Source organism: Harpia harpyja, chromosome 1 (assembly GCF_026419915.1).
Source record: "Harpia harpyja isolate bHarHar1 chromosome 1, bHarHar1 primary haplotype, whole genome shotgun sequence".
Taxonomy (NCBI): Eukaryota; Metazoa; Chordata; class Aves; order Accipitriformes; family Accipitridae; genus Harpia; species Harpia harpyja.
Genome location: NC_068940.1, coordinates 2,610,061 through 2,632,503, shown reverse-complemented (window position 1 = coordinate 2,632,503; position 22,443 = coordinate 2,610,061). Strand labels below are relative to the sequence as shown.

The following is a 22,443-nucleotide window of genomic DNA, read 5'->3' as shown; positions in this document are numbered from 1 at the left end:
CCTGAGGAACTCAGGCAAAGGACTATACTGAAATACTCCAGGTAAATGCTTTTCTGAATTAGAATTAGAATTCAGAATCTGAATTCTGAATTAGAACCTGTCAGAGTTTTTGGAGTGTTCCCAAGTCATCAACCCTTTCGACTTTAAAGCTGTTTGCCAACACTCTATAACCCACGCACAGATGTTTATTTTGCCAGATCTGGTTGCTGCTAATAGCACCCTATAGCCAGCTCTTTGCGATCTGAGGAAGACGAGTCCACAGGCTCTATCTGAATAGAATATGTCAGCTGAAGGATAAACTGGTATATACTAATATCTTCATTAGTGCAGGAGATGTGTATTTGCCAAAGCAACATGTAGTTTTTAGGAGTATTTTATGTACATTTACAGACTAGACAGAGTTTAAAGGCAAGATTATTAAAAAAACCCAGCTTCATACCAATAAAATGTCATTAGGAAAATAATTGCTAGACATGGAAATGGTCAGAAAAAGTTAAGTGATAATACACCTTAATAAGCAGCTAAATACTTGAGTTCAGTTTCAAAGTTTGTTCTGTATTTCACTCAGCTAGTAGAGCTGACAGGATAATCTTAGAGCCATCAGATCCGGGGCCTGCTTTCTTAGACAAACTAGTTGTCCCTAGACAGCTTTTTTCTGAGTGGGAAACATTAGCTGGGACATTGCTCCCCTTTAGGTGCACTTCTACTTGCGGTAGGTGCCAGCAATTGTATTTCTGCAGTAAATGTGTTGAAAATATCGACCTTTAGAGTGAGTTTAATTTGATGACTTCCCAGTCCTCAAAAGAAAGGCTGTTCTTCCAGGGTTAGTCTTCACTCTGAAAAAACTGTTTTGGAAGCAAAATCTCTTACTGGACAGCTCCAGAGACTGCCAGCGCAGGAGGTTGCCAATGAAGAACCTACTCAGGTGCTCCTCCAGCAAAACTGAGAAAAGCCTAAACGCCTTCAAGTGGCCACCTCTTTTGGTAGCCCCGCTGAGAAAGGCCGGTACACTGCAGCATAAATGAGCTCTTAACGGCTCTTCCTTCCTCTTCGTCATTCTCCTTTCTCAGTAACTCTGATTGAAGAGCTGCAGTGGACAAGCGCAGGGAAACTTCAGGCTACCTCTGGCTCTTTCTTACATCCCTTCCATGGACCAAGCCTGATCCCACAGCCTTCCGAAATCAAAAGAAAGACCTGAGCCCTGCAGTGACATTAAGGGTCTTTCAATCAGACTGAAGAAGAGGTATTTGTTATTCCAGACAACATTGGTTGGCGCTTCTCGCCACCCATGAACTATTTAAAAAAAAAAAAAATCCTACTCTTTGAAGTATGTAGGGAAATGGATTAGTATTTATTGTAGTCAGAAAGTCTCTAACAGTCTGAAATATACATAAAGGTGAGAGCTACTGTAACTGGTTTATTTGTATCTATCTGTAATTATAAGCTCATTTTTACATTGAAACATAGCAAGCTCCTGTCTACATGTAATGTCAAGACATTAGAAAAAACGGGATTCTGCAGTTTTGTTGATAGCAGATGGTTAAAATCAGGCAGGCCCATAACTGAGTGACCTAGGTTTGTGTTTTGCTCTGCTTTATGCATGGCCCCCAAGCTGTGGTGCTCACATCACAGTTTGACACAAGGCCCACATGTTTGCAGGTGGGTTTAAGATGATGCTGAGCTCTGTTCAAGCAAGAAATTGCCAGCCCACAGTCCCTCAAGCAGAACTTGCTGTGCCAGAGAGAAAATAGCAGCGTGCTCCTCCAGGCCCTCTTGAATGGGAGCACAACTGTGTAGTTTTAGGATGAGGGCGTTCCCTCGAAGCACAGCGATTTTTTGGCTGCTTCACCCCTGGATTGCTAAGGAGGCTGAGTACCAGCCTAGTGTTATTCCTAGGAGATTACCAACTGGAGTAAGGCAACTGCCCTATTCAATGATTACTGATCACCTCAGATGGATTAATTTGATGGTCATTTGCTCTAGCAGCAAAAATCCTTAAAGACATTTCCATGACACATCTTTGCTGCTTCTTCCACAGAGTTCTACAAGCAGTGCGCCAGCAAAATGAAGAGATAACAAACTGCTGCAAGAAATAAGAATGGTCGCCTGGGGATGGAAACTTAAAGCATATTTGCAATCAGAGAATATGCAGCATCATGCTACTGCTTGAGACTATGTAAAATGGAATTCCAGAGCAAATTACTGTACAAATATTTCTACAGTTCTGATGACTACAGCTTATTTCTATACCATAACAAAAGAAATCCAGGGGGAAGGAAAGCTGCTTGGAAAACAGCATCCTCCCCAGTCTAGCTTGCAGCATATTGCTGAGTACATTTTGATCTAGCCTCTAAAGAAAGATAGTGCAGAAGATGGCAATAGTCAAATAGAAAACAAAGAAAAAGTCAAAACCACCCTAATGTCACTTAAAAAGGATACAACCCCCCTCCCAAGTTTTCCTACACAAATTTAGGAAATCTAGGGAATAATATAGAGTAGCTGGAATGCCTACTTTTAAATGAGACTATTGGTAAATAGACATGTCAAGAATGAAGGAAAAAAAACAGTGGAAGGAAGTAACATCAGGACAAAGTATGCTGGAAAGGCTGCTCAAGGAAACCCTAAGAGAAGAAACAGCTCTTGGCTTGATATTAAGAAGTATACACGATCTGATTCAAAAAGTTACCATCTAAGTTTCCATCTTTAACTGTGACACAGATTGTGACACGACGATGACATGAACTGTGACATAAACTGAGACAGGAGCTTATATTTGGCTGCATTTCGCAAATGGAAGTTCTTTCCAAACAGCAGCTCTTTGCAAAGGGCAGCCCTTTGCAAACTGCAGCTGCCCACGAATGCCAGCAAACAGCAGCTCTTTATGAACGGCAGCTCTTCAGTAGAAAAAAGACTTCAGTCAGGAGGGTTTCTTTTGTTTTGTTTTCTGGCTAATACCAATTCATCCAGGCAAGATGTAAATGGCCTCAAGATATAAAACAGCAAAAAAAAAAAAAAAAGGTTAAGAAGCATACTGGAATCATCTACCTTACTTCGGGTCACTCTCACCACTATTCTGTGGCGGGTTTTGTTGTTTATGGGCTGGACTTTGAAATTACTTTCTGGCATTTTACAGCATTTAGAAAATTCTGAGTTTTGGATTTGATCCCTTTTCAGGCGCTATCGTTTTCTTGTTTTCAGCCTTTCATTATAAATTGAACTCCTGTAAACTACTTGGCTACTTTGAGATCAGCAGCAAGAAAAAAGATGTTCTCTCCTCTGGCACTGTCTGTGGTCCCTGCCTGAATCGTGCCGTTGTTCAGAAGCATGGTAAGTCAAACCAGCAACTGGTTATGAGGAAACATGCCCCATCCAACCTCTACTTACTACATTAGTGCCTCAAGAATCCATGCAGAATTAGAAAGGATGAAAACAGATTGCACCCTGCTTTTCGGTTTAAGTTGATCTGCAGCAATGTGAAGTATAGAAGGTGTTTCACTATAACTGCTAGCATCGTACTCAAGCTGGGACATTCCACTGGAAATGCAATTCCCCCTCCCAACTCGTATAGAGATGGTAAAAAATTGGAAACTTCTTCCCAGAGAGTTTATCTGGGCAGCAGCAGAGAGGAGACACTATACGGCAGCCCGGCTAGTAAAAGACAATGCAGGGTAGTGACAATCAGTGCTAGAAATTCCATAGAGAAATCGTATTTCCAAGCATCCTAATTCCTGTCTTTCTGTGGAAGGGGATGAGAGCGGCACAGACCACTCCTGTTCCCTGAACAACTTAGCAGACAAAAGAAATATAAGCAAATATTGACTAGTCTATCCTTTGAACACACTTTAGGAGGGCAGATGAATTTAAAATCACAGGTAAGAAAACTGGGGTGACTAAAAGATAAGCAACTTGTCCAGAAAAGCATTCAGAGGCTGTCAGAGGAAAGATGCAAGCAGTGGATTTCTTTACATGGCACAGAACAAATGATAAAAAGAAAAGGAAGGATTATGATTTAAATATAATTTTTACTAAGTAAAAGGAGACAATTATTCCAAATTTGTACTACTTAATGGTCAGAACACCACAGCTTTATATACAATGCTTTTATTTACTCAAGTCTACCCAGAAGACTTCACCAGACCTTCAACAGTCGTTCCAATAAAGGCTCATTATGCATGAAATATAACTTCATCTGGCGTGAAGTTGAGCGTTCCAATAAAGGCTCATTATGCATGAAATATAACTTCATCTGGCGTGAAGTTGAGCAAAGAAACGCTTCTTTAATTCACTTCTTTAATGACCTTAATTATCTTTCCTTTAAACTCAGAGATGATCCTTAGAGAATTCAATGTACCATCATTAAAATTTGGAGACAAAGCTATTTTGTCTCAGACCCAGCAGTTTTGACATACAACCCCACACGCCTGATTTAAAATGCATGCATCTACATCTTCATTCTTTATCAAATTACCTGACACTTACTTTTCAGCAGACCACATCAACTACATTCTCTTCAATTCTTACAAACACATATATAACATATAAAGAAATTAAACAAACACAGATCTTCTGTTGGTTTCTAGAAACTTGCTTTAAAATCGTCATATTGTTCTCAGTGTCTGGCCTTGGCTCTCCTACCCTGGGTTCTCATCCCTTGCTAAACTGAAAATTATGAAGTGCAACACTGCACTGACAGTGAGCCATGAGAGTAGGATCATTTGAAATGAATTTTGTATTTCCACAGGTCTAAAGTTTTAGACAGTTATTTAACCTTTAAGATTAATTTTAGAAAAACCACTGCCTTTGTATAATTTCCAGTGGATAAATGGGGTAATAAAAGCCATCCCTCTTCAACCTCCTCTCCCCCAATTTTGAAAATCATGTCATAGGATCTGGATCAGAAATGAACACTTTTAGCTGCTTGGAAAAACGTTAGTCACAGTAACGTCTCATAAAATAAGCAGTGCTCAGCTTGGCAAAGGGTCTACGTTTGCTTTTTGCAAGCAAAGAAAAAAAATTTTACGTCGCTATTTCAGGATTACTTAAATGTTATAAAATCCCACATTCCATGCACTTTAATGTGCTAGGCTGAAAGTCTTGGCCTTCACCAGGCTCAAAATTTCATCATCTACGCTTATAGTGACCTAGATCCCAGATATTCTTCTAAACCCACCACCCAGTGGATGAGACAGTTAAACTACAGTGCAAAATAACGTCCGCCATAGCATGGAAAACTCACTGGTTTTCATCTTTGGATCAAATTCTGCAACAGCTTCTTTTTATTTGGCAAAAGATTTTATATCCCAGAATCTCTCTTTCTGTAAGAATTTCAGAGAAATTCTGTGGTGTTACATTACAGCTAACTTTACATTTTGAAGAGGGATTTTCACTGCAGCAAAGTCAGTCTTGTTCATCAGGACTTTTGAAACTTTCAGTCAGCATTCCCGTTTTCCCATGACTTGCTAAAACTGAAGGATCCATGCTTGCCATCTAGTGGCTTTGAGCAGAATTAGAAGCAATCTGTTAATAACAAAGCAGAAATTTTTTTTTTGTGCTAAAAGATGGTTTTTCTAATTTATGGTTATGTTTGAAAATAAAAAAAATTGTTCTGGAATTGTACCTGGAAAAGAGGACTATTCCCTCCATATAACCGTTAACTGAACACGGTAAGAAAACAGAGGATTCATGTGTGGCCACTGGGTCTCCTGTGAAAAGAACAGCCATGGTTACTGCATTTGAGCATGGGATAGACGTGCCCTGCCTGGGGGAGAAGGTTCCTCTGAGGACTCTCCATATCCAATGTGTCCTTCCTTATAGCAGTCCTGCAAATCTATAAGACAATCCAAGCAGAGCACAAACATTCTTTGTCTGCCTTCATTAAAATAAAATTGTTACCTGTTTGCAAAAAAAGGCTAAACAAGATTCCATGGGGCCTGATACAACCATGTGGTTTGTTGCACAGAAAATGTGTGTACTTCAGAGTAGATGGTCATTAAATACAGGATAGAAACTGTTCAGTCTAGAACCTCCCAAGCACCCTCTTCCAACTGAATGGCCTAAGCCCTAGGTTGTCCTAAGGCTCCACATTTTATGTTCTTTGTCTAGTTTAATTTATTTTGAACTCTTGGATATAAAGGAACGTATCTTCAACAAAAGGAACGGAAAATACTTCCCTCCAAACCAAATACAACCTGTTCAAGGTGATTCTCTTCAAAGATACAGATTCAAAGTCTTTAGAATTTAAAATTGTGCTGAACTAAAATTCTCAAGAGAAAAAAAATCCAAAATGTCCGTTCTATGCAGGGCAGTACTTTGCACACAACTGGAAAACAAGAAGTAAGCCTCCATCATTGTGTGAGTTTTCTTTCTGGAACTACCACCTAAAATAAATCACTCATCAGAATTAGTTAACTAGGATTTTAATAAAAGATTAAACTATGGCCAGCCATAGCACAAATCCATGTATTAGCAAAATTGCACATACTAAAAATGGTCTCTAAATTCTGCTCAACTCTCAGAATACTAGCGTGTCCTAGTCTGAGTAGAAATACTTAGAATATCTATGAAATTCTAAGAAAAAGGTAAACTACATGGCTGGGGAAAATGACATCACCTCAGATCAAGGAATGAGGAGGGGAGAAGGAGTAAACTGCAGGAACAGCTGGTCTTCACAGTTTTTATAAGCCTTGATAAAATCAATGAGTCTACAGAAAGACCAAGCAAGCAATGCTAGTGAGGTCTGCTTTCGAAGCAGAGGAAATGTATACACCCTCAATGAAACATACACACATGAACTTGCAATGTGTGGAGCTTCTACAGTTCTTAAAGAAATCTCAAATCCAGAACAGCAGATAATTCCGTGCTTTTGCATTACCATGGAAGTACTCCAGTATCTATACATGGATCATCAAGACAGGCACACACAACAATATACACCTGTATTGAATGAATACTCATTTTAAGTCTAAGTCTCTTTACTTCAGAAGCCACAAACCCACTATGGACTAGAGTCTCTATAAAATTTTACCTTTCAGTAGTCTTCCTATACCTGGCTTTTATGGAAGTTTCTTGCATGCACCAGTATTTCCAAAACAATGATTGTGGGAAAAATAGAGTACACAATTGCAATTGACTGAATTTGGGACAATCTTCTCCTGACCACCCCCCTTCTTTTTTGGGGGGTGGATAGGGAAGAATATTTAAAAAGTTATTTTCAAAAGTAATATAATGAGGCTTATATACTATATATAAAATATATATAGTATATAGTAAGGTTTAACAAAAGAGACTCTCTTTGCATAAGTATAGATGCCATAATAAAAATTTACTAGCACTTGACAAGTTCTGTGCAGTTTTTTAATGCACAGTTTATAGCGTTCATCAATAAAAATAGCTCAGGACAAAATAATTCATCTCATGAATGTATAGTATAACATTGATTTAAAAGATACAAACAAGTAAGTAACAAAATGCACTATCTTTAAAGTATTTCCAATACCAACAGCTAGGCGGCATGCATTAACTGGATATCATCAACGTAAACCTCACTATTTCATCTTCATTTAAGAAAAATTAAACTTCTGATCTGGAAACTCCCCTAACATTTCATTCCTTCAGCTGACTGTAGATAAAATACTTGTCAATATAAAAAAAAAAAGAAGAGTTGACGGTTTTGTAACCACCATTATATAGGATATGTATTTACCACATAAAAGTTGACTCTGTTCCTTTAGGAACTGGATGCATACATTTCCTGGCTTTTGCACTACAAAATATTTTTCTCCACAGATGATTTGTAACTTTTATGTCATGTTTATAAACAAAACCAAACCAAACTTCATGCATTTTAAAGAACCTTTCTTACACATTGTAGCTTCTCTTTAGTGAAAAAACACAGTCTACTCTGGTTCACGTCCTTGCTACAACACAAAAAAGTAGTATTACAAAACACAGTTAAGTGGTCCCTTATTTTAAACTTTTGAATCTGGTGTAATTAAAAGAAGTAATACTTGATATTAAATTTCAAGATAAAGAGACATCAGTATAAAGGGTCTGGGTCATCAGTGAGCACTTCAAATCCTTCCCAGTTCACGCTTGTTATTTCAGAAGCAATAACAAATGGTGCATTTATGGCAGAAGTATCAGATCCAAAGACTGAATTTCTATTGCCGTGAAAAATATGAAATAAATCAGAAGCATAAAAACTGATGCACAGATAGAAAGTTAGTGACTAAGAAACAAGGAACAGAAGTCTGCCCACTTTTAATAACTGCAAAAGATGAAAACTGACTTTTAGCAAGAATTTTTTACAATCCTCTTACTGGTATTTGAAATAAGGCTTTTAAAAAATATGCTGTAGTTTCTTAATTGTTTATTAAAGAATGTTTTGAAAAACTAGATTAGGCATTCCAGGTTTTTTAAGGTGTTGACAATCTATTTTACAGATGCATAGAAGTTGCACAGTTTGTATGAAAAATATGTAGCTTTCAGTGTTTACAATACAGACAACTATAAAACAGTAGAGTATCACACACAGTCTGCAAGTTTCTTTCTTTCTTCGAATTGTTTGTCTACTGCAAGTGAAAGAGCCTGAAGAAACGTTGTCATTGTAACACTGGGGGACTGAAAATAAGAGAACATTTTGTTAGACACACTACAGCAATAGGCATACATAATATTTTACATACAAATCACAGTGCTTAAGGGAAATATTTGACTTCCATGTTACAAAGTTTTCAAAATGCTACAAAACAAAAAACTGAAGGTTTATTTTAAACCAGCTAGCATAGTAAAGTCAAAATCAAGCTATGCAAAGTCTTGAGTCAACAACTATCACTGTGGATTTGCTTCAAAAAAGGTTTTTAATGAATTAATATTATTTATAAAGTGGCAGAGTGTTTTCTTTCAGCAGGAAATTATCAGAGGACCAATATCGATGTTCTGCCACAACATTTAATTAAAAGTAGAATGCTGTTGGACAGGTTAATCCCACCTGTCTTCAATCACATTTTAAATTACGGGCAGCACAAAATTGTTTCAGTCTACAAAGCTGCAGAAACAGTGCAATTCAGATTAAAAGGGGGATTTAGGCCTAATCTTTTACTTTGGGAAGTGTCCAAATGTCTTCCCACCTGTCTTAAAACCAAACCAAAATATAATGAATAGAATAAACTTACTTGAATATAAAGTGCATGTGCTAGGAAAGGAAGTTTTCTCAGGGCCCGGCCACTAAGACCTTCACTTTTTCTACAGTAAAACAGAGACAAGTGCTGCTTAAATGCTAAATATCCACTCTTAAAAGAAGACCTTTCCTTTTTCTGAGTTTCTCTCATAAGTTGCTCTAAGAAAACCTCAAATCACAATTCAGCAGGTCACCTGCAGCATTTTTAGCAGAAGCAGCAAGTGAACAGACAACTTCAGCCTATGGGAGGCTGAAGCAAGGGTACAGAAATAGCAGTCACATTTGCCTGCCAACGCTTACATCACGCCCTTCACATCACTGTGTCATATCTCATGAATGTGGTGGGAATGTCTACACTGGAAGGGTATGGTACAGACATAACCTTCCATCCACTCTTGGAAGGACTTGAAAAATTTCTTTTCAAGGCTGGACCTCACGGCTACTGCTTATCTCCTCCTTCCCACCATTTACACACAGCTTCCTTTACCTCACCTACTTGATACATGTTTCCGTCTCCTCCAAGCACCACTCTGTGTATGTAGAACCCAAACCTCTACACCTGGAAAAATTTACTTGCTTTCTTGCTTTTACTCCACTCCTCACTGGTTAAGATTGTATACTTCAGGAACAGAAGGAAAACACACTTTTCTGACTTTATGAACGTTATTTTATTTTGTTCCACAGGGCCCAGCACTTTGGAAAAAATATTGCTTGATATTGTGAATATAATTTTTATTGTTTCAAGAATTGTTATGCTGCAGTGAAAGACTATTTGCTCTACTAGCATACTCAGCAAATCATAACTCTGCATTTACACTTCACTCCTTTCCCCTTTGCTTTTGTCCAGTTAGATCTTGATGCTAAAAACTAACTTAGTAGATTGCAAGGCGTTCCAAGATGCTTTCTTAGTGGGAACTAAGGCCAATGATATTTCCGCTAAACTGCATTACAATTCACAATGTCCACTGAAACCTCAGGCATCTCGCTAATCTAGCTGGCAATTTGTCAAGAGGACTTCAAAGGGCAGAGGAGAAACCAGAAGCAGTACTAAGCCAAGCCAGATGGGAGACTAAGAAATGTTGGCAAAACCTGATCGCTTCCACTTTTGTCCCCTGAAAGGTTTTGCGCTAACCCTAACAGAAAAAAATTGAGATGTTTCAGAACTCTAGCCGTTATAAAATTCAATTACTTTTATACATCATTCCACAACTCATTATATATATATCTATATGCAGAATTTCAAAATCTTACCTTGAGATTTCTTTTAGCACAAGGCTTAACCGTGACACGTTATTTTCTACAAAGCCTATCATCTCTAGCTCTCTGAGTGTCAGGAGCTGCTGTCGAGGATATATTATTTGACACTAGAAAGAAGAGTTATACACTGTTGTATGAAAAACTTTAATACATTCACAATTAAATTCTACAGTAAAAGTGGAAATACACGGAATGAAATTTGTGTATTTTTGTTATTTAGGAAGTACGATTAAGATGTCAGATTTATTAAAATAGGACATTTTAGTCTTGCTTTCAAAATATTACCTTCATCAGTTCTTCCAAGCAAGAAAGATATATTCTAAATATTGCTGCAGTGGATGGAGGTCCAATGTATTGCTTTATGTCAGCCCTGTCTACAAAGGCCATGTCAATTTTCTCCGTAATATTTGAAGTAGTCAGGATAACTACATTGGGATACCTTCAAGATAAAATCAGAATTTTAGGTCATATGTACAAGAATTATCTCCTTTTGTGACTGGCAAATTGATACCTTCCTTCTCATGACTCAAACGATTTCATGCAATAAGCAGTTGCATCACTCTTGTCAGCAATTATATTAAATAATCTGAAGCTCCTGGCCAGTTATCACCAATCTAGTTCAATGCATAGTCTCTTTCTTTCAGCTGTTTGTCAAGTGTCCATAGTTTCTCCAACCCTATTTTAGAACTGATATACATTAACTATTGAGAGCCTACTGGCATAGTTTCTGCCACAAAAAAAACAAAAAAAACCAAGACGACTTGTAAATTTAAACATTTAATCTACACATTTTCCAATTCAATTCAGTAGAAAGTATATAGTTTAACTGGCAATGTGACACATTCTAACCGCAGATCACATTAGAGTGAGCTTAAAAGAGAAGTAACATCTCCTTGCTCTAAGAAATACTGAAAGAATATTCTTAACCATAGCTATTTTTAGACAAAGCCTGTGCACTTTTATGTATGAATAAGCCACTTACCTTTTAAAGACAGGGCCAAATACTAGAGCACCTTTCTTGCTGTGAACAGAGCCAAGTATGCGCAAAAAGGGGAGGCAAGTGGCAGGAATAAAACAAAAGATAGTATGCTGCACTAAATCCAGCACACAAAGAGGACCAAGCATCATTAATGATTGCTTCAAAACCACGTGTTGTGCAAGTCTGCTTTCAATTGATATCCAGAAGCTGTAAATAATGAATGAATTCTTCATTGATCTTATTCTTGTCTCTCCAAGCAGACATCATGACCATCTATCCTGTATCTCTCCCTAGCTTTAAAGGAAGTATACCATCTGTAGATTTGATTGTTCACTTAGTTACATGCAAAATATTCTGTTGGATTACTCCTATTTCTTTTCACAATTAGCAATTACCACCTTTAACAAAGAATAATTCACTAACCAATTTGGTTTAGTATTCCAAGTACGAATTAAGATTTAGCAGGAATCCTGAAATTGTCCATTACCTTTTGCTGTTGCAATAACATGAGTTTACCTTTTAATCTGATCTATTTGTGTCAGTACAGCATTCACCACACGAATAGCATCTGAAGGCTCTGTGCCTGCCTTGAAGGCACTGCGGGCTGCTGTGAGGCTTTCCACCTACAAAAAAACAAATGAAACAAACAAACAAAAAACCAACAACAACAAAATCACCAAAACCCCATAAAAGATTGCACATTTGGAGCGCTGGCAGCAAGCAAATAACCCAGACAATACACCTTCAGATCCTTGTGTCTGGTATCTAAAGCTTCATCTTCAAAATCTTTTGTTAAGTAGGAATTTACAGGGAAAGGGAAAGGAATGTCAAGGAAGCAAATTTTAGTGAGTGAAATTCCTGTTTAGACAGCAGAACGGACGCTGTTTTTCATTTTAACTAAATTTCAGGGCCTGGGGGTGGGTATGGGGATACACACAACAGAAGAATGAATACACTGAATTTAGAATGAGCTTCCCCATAGGAACTCCAACATAACAAAGCTAATAAGGTACATGCTTACTAAGTTGCTTAGGTATGCAAGTCTGAAGAGAATCTCGACAATGAACTGAACAATAATAATGCTTTTTAGAGCTTTACAACATACATAAGAGCACAATTAATACAAATCTAGGCTATTCTGAAGTTTAAAACAATACTCCATTTGTAAACACACAGCAGCAAGGCAAGTTCACCAAGAAAGGTTTCGCTTCATTTTCAGCTGGAATTTGCCTGCTAAATCATACTGTGTTCCTCCCAAATCTCTCAAATCTGCAGCAGTCAAGATTAAAATTCACTCTTCTGCACCAAGATGTGTAACTTACAAAAAAGCATAAATACGCTTTTACTGTTCTTTACAAATGAGCATTATCACAGTTCCCTCCCATCAATTTACTTTCTGCTAAATTTTATGTATGTCAATGCTATTAGAATCATACCTCATCAATCAGTACAAATACAAGAGCATCTTTGTCATCAATTAACTCTTGAATCTTCTGGAACATCTTGGTTACAAGCTTGCCACTCTAGAAAGACACCATATGCATATGTTTAACTATTTCCTTATCACACAACTTTCCAAGCCTTACCATATTTAAAGACGGAAATACCTGTTTTTTTAAGGTAACTTGCTAATATAGCTTCTATTTAAGTGTTCTCAAACACATCAATTATTCCGAGTAATCTTTGGTGCACACACTTATTTTATGAAACAAGCTCAACAGAAAGTCTAATTTCTAAAACACAAGGTCTACTTAATTAGCTACATCAATACATACCTCAGAAAACCATTTAGAGAAAAGGCTATGGCTGTTTATCTCAATTAATTGTCCATACCTATACCTAAAGTAAGAAGGGAAAAAGAAGTATCAACTCTATTGTAAATAAAAGTCAGTTATATCATTGATTTCCGTAAGTCTCATTCCCTCCATTTCAACCCTGGAATTCTGTGAATCAGCACTTTAAATTACTTACTTTTCAAAATATAACACCTGTTTTGAGTTTGTCATTTTCAGAAACATGTCTCACTAGAATTCCTTATATTAAATTGCTGTCAGAATTTCTTCATTAGAACAGGTGCTATTTACATATAGTTTAAGTAACAGTTACCATGCTAATGGCCTCATTCTTCTGTACCTGTAAGATTTTGTTCAGTATAGCAAGAACACATACAAGAGCATGAAGTTTATTTACTGAGCTCTGCATGGATATACTTAGGACAAAATATCTCAACCACACATTATATAGCCCATGTTTATCATAAATTCAGCTTGGGTTAGAGTCAGATCACTCCAATAATTACACACTATTTATGTTACACCTAATATTTTATATAGCAACTATTTTTTTATATACATTTGTTAAGTTGCTATGAAGTTTAAGGCTAACTCTTATTACTTATCTCATATACAGACTGACCTCTGCAGACAGTGGCATTCAGACAATCCAAGTACAAAACAAATTGGTTACAAAATCACTACCTATTAAAAACAGGCTTTTGTGAGCATGGAAATATAAATAGCAGGCTCAATACTCTGTGATCTGTTGTCCTTTAATATTCATTGATGTGCAGCATAAGCACAAACAAATGACTATATTGCCACTGGAATTTGTTTTACATACCTGGGCACAAATAATGACACATTTTAAAAGGCATTAAAATATCCTAACCAGTCTCTCTATAAGATCAATTTTTTTGCTAGCCAGGCACACTACAAAAGAGCTATGAACATTAGCACTTGGCACCAGTTACTTGAAATCAAACACTAAATATCTTTGCGCTACTGAAAAAGAACAATTAACAATAGTAAATGTAAGTGAAACGCTTCCAAAAACAATCACCTGTACGACAGTCGAATTGTCAGTTTCTGAGCCAATGCTTTACACAGAGAAGTCTTGCCAGTTCCAGGAGGGCCTGGTTTGAAATCAAATCCATACATTACACAGAATCTGCATCAGGTTGTTAACGACATGCAACGTCTCTTTAACTACATTTCATTACAGCACTAATTGTAGAATAAAAACACAGCAGACAATGATTGTGAACACTGGGGTATTTTCAGAAGATTGCTTACTCTGCTACAGTCCTAGAGCTGCGCTTTGAATTTATATAATTTTCAATTATTAGTATAGTTAGTGTAATAGTTTGTATGCAGACACCATAAAGTTAAAATACTCAGTGGCCACAGAAGCAAAGTCTATCACCCTAGCAGGGCTTAGGCTTATCAGCATTCTCAAAAGTCAGTGCTACGCTGAAACTTATATCTTTCTGAAACACACTCTTCTAACATGCAAAACAGAAACACATCATGCCCAGTTGATCAGCTGTCTGCTTTCCCAGAAATCTCTACCTTGGGGCAACCCAGAGCATCTTAGGAAGTATGCTCTGGGACAAACCTTTTGGATCTGGCTTGACACCCTATGGAAGAGCCACACAGACTTTCTCCAAACAGACAAGTACAAGTATAGTTAAACAGAGTACAAATGTATGGAAGATGATGTGTGGGTGCTAAACAAACTGGTAACATCAACCAGAGGACAGTACTTTCACTCAAAGCCAGTACTGCCATTATAGCATAAATGTATTTTGCACTACAACAGTTGTAGATTTCCCCGTATTAACTTCGTGATCGCAATAATGAGCTCACTACTAAAATTAAATATATCTATCATAAATTTATTAACAGTCTGAAATAAAGTTTTCCAAACAAAAACATTCTGCAGCTTCTAAACTGATAGCTATAACTTACATATAATCAACACTCATAACAAACATTTCCACTATGACCTTTTATTTTTTAATACCAGTCTTGATGACAAAATTGTAATTAATCAATAGCAAGCTGCATTTTGCAAGAAAATGGATTCAGCTGATGTTAATTGCGTTTATGGTATAACCTCCACAGTAAACTAGGACTGACTGAAGATTACAGCTTCACTGAAATAGTAATAACTAAATTAGCGAGAGTACTGCCTTCATACTCGGCAATAGAACACACAGTAACACAACACACATTGATTTCCCAGTTTCCTCAAAAGTTTTTATAAAGCCGTAACTAACAAATTTTTTAATACTGCAATAGAACTGTGACTAGTATATGGCTCCTAAAGTTCTCAGCATCATTTTTGCACTTTATACAAAAAAGCAATAATATCACTTTAAAATGAAAATTAAAAAAACAACTACTGTCACTGCATTATAAATTTTAAAATTTAAATTCCTGCAAAACATAGTACATGTGAACATTGATTTGATTCTGACATTACATTTCATCTAAATTTGTATTATAGAGAGAATACTTCCCTGCTGCTTTTGGATCATCTAATTTCACTACACAGAAGTGCAATACAAGTTTTTCCAGAAGGAAAGTATAAACAGATGGCCAAAGAATCTACTTGATTTAAGACAGATCATTTTTACCATGTAGCAAAACAACTCGGTTCCACGATATCAGGTTGCTGTCAACATTTTTGTCAGAAAATAGTAATGTTGTCGTCACATAATCAAGTAACTAATTGAAGAAGAGAAAAAGACACAAAAATTAGAGACATATTAGCAAATACAAACAGAAGCAATCTCCTAATCATGTCTATTATGTACTCTTAACAAAATTAAAAAAAATGGGCCCGTCTTTTAGTCATAGGCAAATTTTCTTTCTGCAAATGTTGGAAATTCATTTCCTTCCTGCCCTCAGGAAAAAGAATAGCATGTACTGGGCACAAATGCAGTTCCAGAACTTTACATGAATAAATGAAATGCTTTAAGGAAGTGAAATTATATTCATTTTCCATCATCCCACTTACAGCGTGTCTTTAAAACACAAGCTGACCAAGCACAGAGAGTCAAAGACTCAAACTCCAGGTCCTGTTTAGATGTCGTACAACTATACATTTGTTCAGTTTGTTGTAGTCAACCCACTAAACAAAGTATTTTCTGTCACATTTTACCTCCTTTCTACTGAAGCATTTGTATCAGCTACTGTAAGGAATTTGTAGATTGGTTATCCTTCCAAATAAGGGAAGTTGCATGCACTTCCCTGAATGCTTGCTTCTAAAAATAATGCTTCATTTTAGAATTATCTAGAATTAGGAAGTACATAATGCTTTCAACAAAATGAATATGAACCTCAGGTGTGAATCAATGCCGATTTTTACCTATAATAACACCTGATACCATATTACTTTCTGTTGCTGTTACCTGTAATGTGCTTTTGATCCATGTGTTAATAGGACAATACAATAGTATTCCTGCAATATCTCACGCCCAGGATGGAGCAATTACACAACAGCAAAACGCCTGAACTTCATCCAGCATGTCTTTCAATATTATATCGACACTGTCTGTATTATTTTGAAAATTCACAGCAGCCAATTCAGAGTCTGTAGAACTCAACCATACCCAGCTAGTTCCATGGTTTAAAGAATGAACATTCATCACAATTACTTTTACAGAAGTAGTTCTAGTTTTAGTCATTAAAAGCCACCACTTCTTTCTACCAACACACGCTTACAGCCAACAGTGATCAACTTGCTGTTATTTAGTACATCAGTAAGTCTAATTAAATAGTCTTGTCATTTCACAGATGATTTGGAAAGCAGTTCCATACATTAGAAAAATGTTGATGTGTTAATTGATGTTTACCTTATAAATGAAGAAGTACAATCACTGGAATGTTTTGCTTTACTATAGATGGTTATAAAGACTTAAGTGAGAATACTCTATCTATGGTATTATAAACAAACTAATGAATTAGTTATTTGTGTCCAAAAACTTCAGGTAGAAGCATTTTTTTTTTTAACAAGCACGATAAACATCTTAATGAGTGCTGTCATAAGAGCAACTGAATTGAATCACTTGTGGTTTTTACTCACATCACAATTACTAAATTTCAGATTACAGTATTACAGTTCTACAAGCTCTGGCAGTTATCATCGCAACCTTTGATGAACACACAGAATCTTCATAGAAAATGACCCCATGGAACTGTTTTGTGTCTTCCGAATGTCTAACCAGCTTCCAAGTGGGAGCGCACTCACTCTAGTCAAATCATTCAATGTGCATTTGTATGAACAGTAACAGTGCTGGCTGACGTTACTGCTAAACCAATGAATTGTCTAGCTGCTGCCAGAAACATACAGTTAAAGTCCCATTCCCCTCCACCTAGCCTCCACCCACCACTTCTGTTACATGACCATTACCTATGGTCACAGTGGACCAATTAATGAGACAAAACCAGGTGGAAATTAGCCTATCACACCATAAGTTGAACACTTTCATTAATTTAGTTTCCTCAGTTAGTTTACTGCAAGGTAACAAGAGTCCCAGTAGAAGGGAAGCACTGCAGGTACAGCTGAGAGCAACACGCGTCTCTGAAGTTATTTTTTTCCACCAATTTTCTTCTTCCCTTCTAGAAAAACAAGGAACTAATGAGCCTTAAATTTTAATAAAGTATTTTAATAAAGTGAATTTGTACCCTGTTCTACAGAACACCCATTGTTTTCTTCACGCAGGCTGATGAATATGTCTAAAGCAACAGTGAATATCTTCTGAGAATTTTTAAGTTGCTACCAAAACATCTCCAGCTGTTAAACTTCTGATTTCTGTAAAATAAGCCAATGCATATGAAGAAATTCTTTATAATTTGTGGCATGAGCATCACTGAATCCACTTTCACAGGGAAACTGAGATATTTTGCAAAGCTGACTTCACAGTAGTACATATTGATATACATCTGAGATATGATTTTAATCTCAAAATGTCAGTTCTGCCTTCTTTTGTGAAGTGTACATCAGGGAAGTATGTAACTATCAAAAATTATCTAGAGGTTTTTTGAGCTGGTGATTTCCAAATAACTTCTCCATGGGATGCAGCAAACATCAAAGAGGCTACATTTCAACTCTTACTTCTCCTCGAGCACTTTCAATTGTTATTCATTTTCAACTTACGTGTGATTTTACTTCAGTGTCATATATAAGACTTTCCCAAAGGCCATGGAATTCAGCTGTAAAAGCAACATATTATATACCTGTTTAGGAAAAATCAGTCCGGGAACTTGTAATCTACCACTGTAGCACAAAGCAGTTTTCAAATTATTCTCAACTAAAATTAAGGATTAAGAACAGATATGCGAGAGCAATTAAAATATATGGAAAAAAATTATGCGTTAATTTTCTCAAAATGCAAACACTACTTTCTAACAGACAAATTCAGCAGTTTCACAACTTCTGTTTCCTCGAATAATTCTGAGGAGAAATTAATCTTCCTAATTTCTTAACATGAAAGGAAAAATATCATTCTTTCCACCCTCAATAGAGGATGGACCTACATTTCCTCAAGATAGAGAGCTATGGAAAGTTGGAGTGGGAGGAGGGTTCTGAGCCCAATTTTATCATTCAGCTTTTTTTTTTTTTTTTTTTAACATCAACATGTAGAGGACAATAAAAAGCATGTAGCTGAATAATGCACAAAAAAATAAAGTTGTGATTTGTGTATCAATCATTTCTAGCAGTTAGTTTCTAGCTTTCAGCAACGAAAACCAAAGACGACTAAACAATTATAAACCACAATAATATGGGAATAACATCAAAGTATCAGATTGAATTCTTCCCAAAGGGAAGTGTAATGGATAGTTGGGCTTTTCACAACATGGAAAGAGCAAGAAACACCTCAGAATCACTGTCTCTTTGAGCTTAAGCTCACATCTCTACTTCTCCTTCCAGGCACAGAATCCAACTTCCCCAAGCACAAGATAGTAACAGGCAGGCCACGCTCTATTACAGAGCAAAGCTTTATTCTTCTTTTCAGAAGACACTCTGAGGACTCTAAATCTCTTTTGTTTGTTTGTTTGTTCCAAATATAAGAGCAGCACTGTCTTGGGGGCTGGAAACCAGCAGTGGGCTCTGGAAAATGAATGCTTAAACTGATGAGCTTCTAGTGGGTCTCCAAATAAAAATTTGGAATGCAGCTTGTAGGGTTAAAAATTTGCATGCTTCCGATTATGACTATACATTTTATTCCAGAAGATCAGTTACTTCCACCCATCCACAAGTATTAGAGAAGTAAATGACGTGTTGTGGAATCACCTGTAATAGTTCAGTCAAAACTATAAAGAAGAAAGTCCAGATATATTGGTTCCATTGACACAGGACAAAGTTAAACAATATATACAAACAATACCTTTAAAAAGTAACCCTATAAAAACTTTTAGCCTTTCCAAGATTTTCTTTCATTGTAATTGCTCTAGACCTTCCAGAAATATCACACGGGTACCTGCTGGTAGCACCCAGTGGTTAGCTGCAATGATATCCTCATTCTCTTGCTCCAGGTTTTCAGAGCTTGGTCCTTCTTCATTCAGATGAAAAATATGAAGAGAAAGACTGCTTTTGCTCAAGTCAATAGGCTAGAATGGACATAAAAAGACTTTTAATGCATCGTATTTCTCATTCAAAGCTAATTATAACATAAGAAAGTTACAGTCCTCAGCTGGCATTCAGCTTCAAAGCCTACTACTTCTGTTTCAGACCTTACTAAGTGGTGTAGGCCCAAAAACTTAGCCACCTTTTCCTGGTTATACCAGTCAGCCCAATAAAAGATACTACATCGTCCTACAGACCTTGCCTTGCTTATGTCCTCAGGCTATCACTCGTTTACCTTCAACTAGTTCACTGGCATATGAACAGAGCTGTACATTCTTGACTGTGAATACCTGTCTGTCTTTCAGTTTCAGCTCCGTATCCACAATCGACACAGACTGCACGTTGTTGTTAAGGAAACCATCATCAAACTCAGTCCACTTGTAATCACCAAACACGATGTTATGTCTGTTCAACAGCTTTAAGACACTCATCCTGACATCTTCTTTCTTGGCCACACTAACAAGAAAGAAACAGCATTATTTATGGCATTGACATTTATAAGGAAGTATGAACTAATATCAGAGTGCTTTATTTCATACACTAACCCTACATGGAAAACAGCTTCCATCTCACAAAAATACTCAAAAAAACCCCCAAGAAAAAACCCAAGAAAAACCCCCCAAATCCCCCAAACAAACCACCCACAAAAAAACAACCCCCACAAAAAAACCCCAAATGCCACTCAACCCTCCCCCGTAACATTCTGCAGAAAAAAACCCCTATTGAATTCAGTTTGTTTGCAAAAGCAACTAGTTTGATACTTGTTTTTAATTTGTGCTTTAAAAGACACGAGCCAAAGAACACTATTTGCTCTGTTCGCAGTCATATCAGGGGACATGGAATGACACAGCTAGATTTCAAGAATGGAAATCGGTTATGCAATCTGACTGCGTTTCACTAGGAAAAACAGAAAAACTCATAGCCAAGCTACTAGATTGAATTTGGTACACTTAGCTTGGAAGCTCTATTATGCTTTTTTGTCTGAGGACAGCTGATACCTCAGGATGGGGTCATGCTATAAGGAGAATTCCAGTAGAAGAGACAAAAACTACAGGAAAAGGAATACCATTTTAAGATTTCAGAAAGGCTTTAACGTAATTTTGCAATTTCAGTGATGCATTCCCAGTTCCTGACAAAAAGAGAGCAGTGGATATTTTACAGCTTGATTTTAACAACACCTTGGACACACTCTCCCATAGTATCCAGATAGTCATATTGGTAAGCTAAGGACTGGATAAATGGACAACGAAGTGGCTAGACTGTCCAGCTCAAAGGGTTGTGATTAGCAGTACAAAGACTAAGCAGAGCCGCCAGTATGTCGGGTGGGGAAAGGCAGGGTGGTGCTATCAATATTGGGACCAACGCTGTTTTTACATCCGCATCTACACCCCGGACTACAGGATGGAGAGCAACTGCACCAAGTTTGTGGATAACACCAAAGCAGGGAGAGCTGCCAGTATACTAGAGAGCAGGGCTGCTACTCAGAGGGACCTCCACAGGTTGGAGATATGGTTTGACAGGAACCTCTCGAAGGTCAACAAAAGTGAACGTGAAATCCTCTCTCCATCTACTGCCCGGACAACAGTACAGACCAGAGGCCAACCGGATGAAAAGCAGCTTTGCAGAAAAGGACCTGGGGATACAAGTTGGCAATGAGTCAGCAGCGTGCTGCTGCTACGAATAAGGACAACCTTATTTTAGGCTGTGCTAGCAAGAGCGCAAACATTAGGGAAAGCAGTTCGTTCCACCTAATGGCTGTTTGCGAGACCACGTCTGGAGTACTGCGTGCAGTTTTGGGGTCTGCTGTAGAAGAGACAATGATACACCGGGGCAAGTCCAGAATACGGCCGCTAGCTTGATTATGAGAGCGGATCACATAATGGAGAAGGAGCACAAGGAGAAGCTGAGAGGAACGGGTTTGTTCAAGCTTAGGAAGAGACACCTGCGTGGGGACTCATGGGAGAGCGCGTAGCGAAGGCAGAGCAGAGCGCTGTGCCCCCTTGTAGGCGCACGGCACGAGTAACGTTCCGATCGGAGAGACCTGCTTGGTTTCTGGTGAACTTCCACGTGTATTTGGACGCTGTCACACACGTTGGGGAGCGCTTGCTTCAAATCCCCAGCGGCTTCGTCCATCCTCTCTCGCTCCTAGGGGGGAAAAGCGATCCCGAGGAGAAGCAGCTTCCAGCGGCCGTTACACGCCAACGGCACAACGGGAGACGCCGTGTCCCCCGTCCCCCCCCTCCCGCGGGGACCGGCGCTTCCCTCCCCCCGGGAGACAGCGACGGCAGCCACGGGACACGCCGCTCCTTCCCCCACCACCCCCGTCCGCGGGCCTCCACGGTGGGGACGGGAAATCACCTCAGGCCAGACAGGGCGCCCAGAACGGCGCGCTGCGGTCGGGACACACACACGCAGGTCCGCCCGGGGAGCTCCTCCGTCCCCTCAGCACCCCCACTGCTGCGAGGGCTGCCCCTCCGCCGACACAGAGCGGGGAAAAGACACCACCCACCCCCCCGCCCGGAGGGCGAAGAGGACGGGAGGCAGCGGGACACGGCTACCGCCTTTTCGTAAAAGGCGGGCTGGCTGAGGGGAGGGCCGGCCCTCCCGCCTTGACCTG

The 22,443-nt window shown here is 38.2% G+C and overlaps 1 protein-coding gene across 1 annotated transcript; it reads right to left on the bottom strand.

Annotated features, from left to right (window-relative positions):
• Window positions 1-4,213: 4,213 nt before the first annotated feature.
• On the bottom strand, window positions 4,214-22,395 carry TRIP13 (thyroid hormone receptor interactor 13). The gene is made up of 15 exons (XM_052798482.1): window positions 22,185-22,395; window positions 21,868-21,971; window positions 20,117-20,282; window positions 19,681-19,810; window positions 18,357-18,412; window positions 15,832-15,922; window positions 14,253-14,325; window positions 13,190-13,253; window positions 12,851-12,937; window positions 11,931-12,037; window positions 10,721-10,874; window positions 10,430-10,542; window positions 9,174-9,243; window positions 5,618-8,619; window positions 4,214-5,517 (listed from the first exon to the last, which is right to left on the bottom strand). Exons 2-14 carry the CDS (start codon window positions 21,957-21,959, stop codon window positions 8,524-8,526), a joined length of 1,299 nt encoding a protein of 432 aa, XP_052654442.1. The 5' UTR covers window positions 21,960-21,971; window positions 22,185-22,395; the 3' UTR covers window positions 4,214-5,517; window positions 5,618-8,523.
• Between the last annotated feature and the right edge of the window lie 48 nt (window positions 22,396-22,443).